At 40.5% G+C, this 7,941-nt stretch overlaps 1 protein-coding gene across 1 annotated transcript in view; it reads left to right on the forward strand.

Moving 5' to 3' along the window:
* Positions 1–6,952: 6,952 nt before the first annotated feature.
* Positions 6,953–7,941, forward strand: part of LOC114636399 (zinc finger protein 431-like) — a gene marked incomplete at its 5' end in the record, with an annotated part of 2,612 nt that continues 1,623 nt past the window's right edge. Inside the window, 2 exons of the mRNA XM_028784514.1 lie at positions 6,953–7,079; positions 7,273–7,333. Of these exons, the coding sequence (XP_028640347.1) occupies positions 6,953–7,079; positions 7,273–7,333 (188 nt within the window). The remainder of the gene's footprint in view (positions 7,080–7,272; positions 7,334–7,941) is intronic.

Raw genomic sequence — 7,941 nt, forward strand, 5'->3', positions numbered from 1 at the left:
CCAGTGCTGACATCTAGGTTGTATGATTCATTAATTATAATCTAATTATATTGTTGTTTCTCTAGGAAATGATAAACCTTTACCTCTTTTGGTCTTCTGATAATTTACTATAAGTCCCTTGAGTTTTTGCTGGTTTGGGAACTTTCTGTGGAGATACAGTTTTAGTTTTCTCTTCTTTACCTGAAAAGTTTGCCTCTCATTTCTTGGAAAATCTGTTTTTTCCAGTCTTTGAAATCATCAATGTTTGTATTTTTAATACTTTTTTTTTTGTTTTTTTTTTTTTGTTTTGTTTTGGTTTTTTTTTGTTTTTGTTTTTGGAGACAGGGTTTCTCTGTGTAGCCCTGGCCGTCCTGGAACTCACTCTGTACACCACGGTGGCCTCGAACTCAGAAATCCGCCTGCCTCTGCCTCCCAAGTGCTGGGATCAAAGGCGTGCGCCACCACTGCCTGGCACATTTTTAATACTTAATTAACTGATTTGGTATAGGGTTCTGAAATTTTTTTCATATATTATTATTTCTCTCTCCTAATTTACTTAAATTGTCATTACTTCAGAGTGTATACTCATTTGAGGGAACTACAATTGAGGGGGTGCCCCAATCAGAATGGCTGTTTGCTAACCTTGTGAGAGATTGTGGTGATTGACAATTGAGTAGTGAAGGCTCTTCCATTGAGTGTGGAAGAATCCCCAAGGAAGTGGGCCTGGGCTAGATGAGAGAGCTAGCTGAGCAGGAGACAGTGACCAAGCAAGAGACCAAACCTGGATAACAATGTTTGCCCGTGGTTTTTACTTTTATATTTGAACTTGAGTTTCAATTGTAAGCTTTCCAAATAATGGAATGAGGTTCTTTTTCATTGGATATTTTATGTATTTCAAAGATTATATCCTTTCCGAGTTTCCTTTCCAGAAGAACCCTCTCTCATCCGCCCTCCCCTGCCTCTATAATGGTCCTCCCCCTCCCACTCACCCACTCCCACCTCACTGCTCTGGCATTTTCCTACACTGGGGAATCGAGCCTTCGCAGGATCAAGGGCTTCCCCTCCTATTGATGCCAGACAATTCCATCTTCTGCTAAGTATGGGGCTGGAGCCATGGTTCCCTCTTTGGTTTGTACTTTAGTCCCTGGAGCTCTGGTGTGTGTGTAGGGGGATGTCTTGTTGGTTGATATTGTTGTTCTTCCTATGGGGTTGCAAACCCTATCAGCTCTTTCAGTCCTTTCTCTAACTCCTATATTGGGGTGCCCGTGCTCTGTCCAGTGGTTGGCTGTGAGCATCTACCTTTGTATTTGTCAGGCTCTGATAGAGCCTCTCAGGAGACAGCTATAACAGGCTCCTGTCAGCAAGTATTTCTTGGCATCCACAATAGTGTCTGGGTTTGGTGTCTGTATATGGGATGGATCCCCAGGTAGAGCAGTATCTGCTCCACACTTTGACCCTGTCTTTCCTTTAGACAGGAGCCATTCTGGGTTAAGAATTTGGAGATGATTGGTTGGCCTGTCCCCCAACTGGGAGCCTTGTGTAACCTCTGGATATGATCTCTATAGGTTCTCCTCATCGTTGTTGGGCATTTCAGCTAATCTCATTCCTGTTGGGTCCTGGGAGCCTTTTGCTTTCCTGGCATCTGGGACTTGCTACCCCATTGCTACCACCTCTGTTCAAATTCCTGACTGACTGTAAATCATCCCTCTCTCCTCTAATACCTGGTACTGCCCCCTTCCCCCTTTTCTCCCTCCTCCTCTCTTCCTCTCAAGTCCCTCCCACCCTCTACCTCCTGCAAGTATTTTGTTCCCCCTTCTAAGAAGGACTGAAGCATCCACATTTTGGTCTTCCTTCTTTTTGAGCTTCATGTGGACTGTGAATTGTATCCGAGCTTTTTGGTTAATATCCACTTATCAGTGAGTACATGCCATGTGTGTTCTTTCATGACTAGCTTACCTCACTCAGGATGATATTGTCTAGTTCCATCCATTTACTAAGAATTTCATGAAGTCATTGTTTTTAATAACTGAGTAGTGCTCTGTTGTGTAAATGTACCACATTTCCTGTGTCCATTTCTCTGTTGAAGGACATCTGGGTTCTTTGCAGCTTCTGACTATTATAAATAAGGCTGCTATGAACATAGTGGAACTTGTGTCCTTGTTATTTGTTGGAACATCTTTTGGGTATATACCCAGGAGTGGTATAGCTGGGTCCTCAGGTAGTACTATGTCCAATTTTCTGAGGAACCGACAGACTGATTTCCAAAGTGGTTGTACCAGCTTGCAATTCTGCCAACCATGGAGGAGTATTCCTCTTTCTTCACATCCTTGCTGTCATCTGAGTTTTTGATCTTAGCCATTCTGACTGGCCTGTGGTGGAATCTCAGGGTTGTTTTGATTTGTATTTCCCTTATGACTAAGGATGTTGAACATTTCTTTTTTTTTTTTTTTTTGGTTTTTAGAGACAGGGTTTCTCTGTGTAGCCCTGGCTGTCCTGGAACTCACTCTGTAGACCAGGCTGGCCTCGAACTCAGAAATCCGCCTGCCTCTGCCTCCCAAGTGCTGGGATTAAAGGCATGCGCCACCACTGCCCGGCAAAATGTGTAGCCCAGGCTGGCCTCGAACTCGTGATCCTCCTGCCTCTGCCTTCTTCAGCAAATCCTACCGGTGTGCGCCACCACTACCGTCTGAACATTTCTTTAATAGGTGCTCTTTGGACATTTGATATTCCTCAATTGAGAATTCTTTGTTTAGCTCTGTACCCCATTTTTTATGGAAAAAATAATTATTTTATTTATTCTTTGATAACATCATAGTTTATTTTGATCATGCTTCCCCTGTACCCCAGCTCCTCTCAGATCCATCCTTCCACCTCCACTCTATGTACACTCAACCCCTCAACCCTCTCCTCCTCCTCCTTCTTCTTCTTCCTCCCCTTTCTCTCTCTGTTTCTCTCTCTCTCTCCTCAATGAGTCCAGTCTGTGTTGCCCATCTAGCCTGAGAAGCAGGGTATAGAGTATGGTTGACCTACCAGGAGTCACACTTCTAAAGAAAATGGACTCTCCTAGCAGATATCAAATGCCAGTAATTGCTCGGCTTATAGTGACATCCATGCCCACCTCCACTTTCCATGCTGGGATTCTTTCTTACTTGATCTTGAACAGGCTTATGCATATTGTCACAACCTCTAGTCCATATGTGTCTATCCTGTTGTGTCTGGAAAAGGGTTCCCTTGAAGTTATCCATCACCTCTGGCTCTTCAGATTTTCTGACCCCTCTTCTGTAAAGATGCCAAGACTTTCAGGGAGGGGTGTGGACATCTCACTGGTGACTGAGGACTATAGTTTCTCATCTATTCTTGTTCACCAGTTGAAGGTCTCAATATTAATTGCCATCCACTTCAAAAGAAAGTTTCTCTGATGAGGGCCAAATGATATTGTGATCTCTGAGCATAGCAACAAGCCTTTAGGTATCATTTTCATACTGTGTCCATTTGGCACAATAATAGTGTTGAGTTCTCCCTAAGGCCAATGACATATCCAACCATAGATTCTCAGCCATGTCAGTGGCAGGCATGGGTTTCATCTATGGACCAGGCTTTAGATCCTATCAGAAAGTAGTTGGTTACTTTGACAACATTCTTGTCAGTATTTCACTGGTGGGCATTTCTTGTCAGGGTGGTCATTATTTTAGATTACAAGACGAGGTTTAGATTACTCTTCTCCAGCAGTATTCATAACACAGGGCCGTGACCAGTTCCTCACTGAAGAGTCTTTCTCTCTGGAAACCAGTTGAGCTGCCATTTGAAGGAAACCACCACACAAACTTAGTTCAGAATCAATGGTAACTCAACCGTTGTGCACAACAACTAGAATCCTAATCTTGTAAGCCATATTAAATCTAAATCCTCTGGTGGTGAATACTGGTGCTCCCCATCTAAACCAGGAGTCACTTGTAGCTACATCTTGTCCTCCCGCTGTCACTGTCAAAAAGCTCTGTACACCATTTTTTAAGGGTTATTTTGTTCTCTGGAGTTTATCTTGAGTTCTCTATCAGATGTAGGGTTGGTAAAGATCTTTTCCCAATCTGTTGGTTGCTGTTTTGTCCTATTGACTGTGTCCTTTGCCTTACAGAATCTTTGCAATTTTATGAGGTCCCATTTGTCAATTGTTGGTCTTAGAGCATAAGCCATTGGTGTTCTATTCAGGAAATTTTGCCCTGTGCCCATGTGTTCAAAACTCTTCCCCACTTTTTCTTCTATTAGTTTCAGCGTATCTGGTTTTAAGTGGAAGTCTTTGATCCACTTGGGCTTGAGCTTTGTACAAGGGGATAAGAATGGATCTATGTGCATTCTTCTGTATGATGACTGCCAGTTGAATGAGCACTATTTGTTGAAAATGCTGTCTTTTGTCCACTGGATGGTTTTAGCTTCTTTGTCAAAGATCAAGTGGCCATAGGTGTGTGGGTGCATTTTTGGCTCTTCAATTCCATTCCATTGATCCATTATATAAACAAACTCAAAAGAAAAAAAAAACATATGATCATCTCATTAGATGCTGAGAAAGTGTTTGACAAAATTCAACACCCCTTCTTGGTCAAAGCCTTGAAAAGATCAGGAATTCAAGGCCCAATACCTAAACATCGAAAAAGCAACATGTAGCAAAGCAGTAGCCAACATCAAACTAAATGGAGAGAAACTTGAAGCAATCTCACTATAATCAGGAGCTAGACAAGGCTGCCCACTGTTTCCCTACCTATTCAATATAGTACTCAGTGTCCTAGCCAGAGCAATTAGATAACAAAAGGAGGTCAAAGGGATAAAAATTGGAAAGGAAGAAGTCAAAATATCACTATTTTCAGATGGTATTATAGTATACTTAAGTGACACCCAGAATTCCACCAGAGAACTCCTGAACCTGATAAACAACTTCACCAATGTGGCTGGATATAAAATTAATTCAAACAAATTAGTAGTCTTCCTCTGCTCAAATGATAAACAGGCTGAGATAGAAATTAGAGAAATGATACCCTTCACAGTAGTCACAAATAGTATAAAATACCTTGGTGTGAATCTAGCCAAGCAAGTGAAAGATCTGTATGACAAGAGCTTCAAGTCTATGAAGAAAGAAATAGACGATTTCAGAAGATCGAAAAATCTCCCATGGTCATGGATTGGCAGCATTAATGTAGTAAAAATGGCCATCTTGCCAAAATAAATCTACAGATTCAATGCAATCCCCATCAAAATGCCCACTCAATTTTTTATAGAGTTAGAAAGAGCAATATCCAAATTCATTTAGAATAACAAAAAACCCAGGGTAGCAAAAACTATGCTCCACAACGTCTGGAGGAATCACCATCTCTGACCTCAAGCTATAGTGCAGAGCAATAGTGATAAAAACTACATGGAATTGGTATAATGACAGACAGGTAGATCAATAGAATTAGGTTTGTAAGAACCAGCCAGATCAAGTTGTTTGTTACTTGACACTTAGTTTTAGGATTTAATCACAACAATTCTAATGTGCAAGTTACAAAAATAAAATGCTAAGTAAAATATGAATTTGCTTCTGGACAGAAACTGGATATGTTGTCATTTGCATTTATATTGAAAATATAGGATCTTTAGATGGCATAAAGCATTGAAGCCTATATTTATCTTAATTAACTGTCCTTGTAGAACCCTGAAGATTGGCATGTTAAGAGTAATACATACAAAAGAAATCAATGTCATTGGATTTCAGTGGAAAATAGATTTCCTAAAAACTTAAGCTACAGGTTTTTTGTGTGATATTTTGCCCTCAAATCCTTCTCATTCTGCCCATGACCTGGGATATTGAGTAGGGCAGTGTTAAACAGTAAGGGGCTGATTTCCTAGGTGGAATAATAAATTTTTAGGATGGTTATTACTAGTATCTCATTGAGGAGAACAGTGAAATAACTCAAGAAGTGGGTTAGAAGTGAAAGTAAATTTGTGGGTTTTAGAGAGGAATAACATCAGGTAGCTAGTTTCAGATGACCCTCAAGTGCTGAAACAAAAGCATGAATTGAAATCTTAGAAGTTGCCATAACACTCCTGCTAACCCTCCAATTAATGGTGGGAGTAAGCAATGTGTTTCCTAGTCCTGGTAAACAACTTGAGGCAAAACCTGCTACAACTGTGGTCTACCTACAGTGGGATCCATCCTGATTTGGAAGCCAAAGTCAGCATGACCACTTATGTCTTGTGGGGTCTGGAAACAAGAATGATTCAAAATTTAAGGTGAAGGATTTAATTTAAGGTCTGTGGTTTCAGTTCAACACAGTTCCAGCCATCTCTGTTCCTTAAGGTCAGTGCCCCAATATCAAGCCTGGATGAGTGAGTTCAATGCTTGAAGCTATGAGGATGAATCCTCAGTTGCAGTTTTTGATCACAGAATATTGAGATACACAACATAAGAGACATTTTCTATAGAGAGCTGCATATACAGAGTGGAAGTAACCAAACCAACAGATGTATGAGAAGTTGCTTCTTAAAATTGAAGCCACGGGCCAGGCAGTGGTGGCACATGTCTTTATTCCGAGCACTTGAGAGGCAGAGGCAGGTGGATTTCTGAGTTCGAGGCCAGCCTGGTCTACAGAGTGAGTTCCAGGACAGCCAGGGCTACACAGAGAAACCCTGTCTCCAAAAACCAAAAAAAAAAAAAAAATGAAGACACCTGTGTCTGAGATAGAGTCACAGGACTTGCTGTTTATCCTGCTGGCTATCTAGCCATGTTCCATCCACCCAATGTACCCAATCCTGTCTATTAGAATGGGAAAGGGCATTCTGTGACCTAATATGACTTGGTAGCTACAGTAGAGCTTCGGACTTCAGTGTAAGGAAATAAGTGGGGCAGGCCCCAGAATTATATGAATACATTGTCTATGAAGAAGACATGCCCAGTGTTGTCTCTATTGTGCTTTCTTTTGTACTCGTGTATGTGACATTCTAGAGTGCAGTGACTTATGAGGACGTGCATGTGAACTTCACTCAGGAAGAGTGGGCTTTGCTGGATCCTTCCCAGAAGAAGCTCTACAAAGATGTCATGCTGGAGACCTACAGGAACCTCAGTGCTGTGGGTAAGACTGTGAACTCCCTTTCCTGATTAAAATTGGAGAAAACAGTTTTTTTCCTTTGATGTACTTATGTAATCCAATTGTGATGGATGCAGAATTTGGTATAGAAATCATGCATGACTCAAATGTTCACTGAAGGTAGTAACTTACATTCTGCATAGTGTCCATACATACATTTTCTGTTACTCTATTTTAGGATTTAATTGGGAAGATGAAAACTTTGAAGAATGTTGTCAAAGATCTATAAGATTCAGAAGGTAATTTTCATGTGGAAGCTCCTACAAATATGCCTTTGAATAAATTTTAAAATGTGTGAAAGTTTTAAGGAAAAGCAAGAGTGTAAATAACCACAGCTTTGAGTGTATTGATGATTGTTACACTCTAACAAAACTATGGTCCTCAGTGCCCTATATCTGATTTGTTTTTGCAAGGCATTCCTTTAAGAAAGAGGGCATGGAAACAATGCCTTAGTGTGTATCTCCATTTGAAACATAGCCCTATTAGAGCAACACTGTACAACTGGCAGTCTGTTTCTGCTTATTTTGTAAAAGCTATACACATTGAATAGTTGATAAATACATGTTCAAAAACTTCTAAGAAGGAAATAGTCTATAGTAAAGCTAATGTTGCTCATTTATTAGTAGTGACTTTGCTAAGTTTATTGAGATGGGCAGCTTATTGGAAGGAAGAAGGATGTTGTGCAGTAACCTTCATCTCTACATCACATAACTGTGAGGAACAAAAAATCAAACCTTGTGAATGCAATGTTCAAACTTTTTCTTTTTAGTCTTCCTTTCATAAGTATGTAATATATCATAATAGATACAAACTGTGAATACAAAAGGGATATTGAAGGAAACAACAT

Source organism: Grammomys surdaster, unplaced genomic scaffold (assembly GCF_004785775.1).
Source record: "Grammomys surdaster isolate TR1022 unplaced genomic scaffold, NIH_TR_1.0 123876, whole genome shotgun sequence".
In the NCBI taxonomy this organism is placed as follows: Eukaryota; Metazoa; Chordata; class Mammalia; order Rodentia; family Muridae; genus Grammomys; species Grammomys surdaster.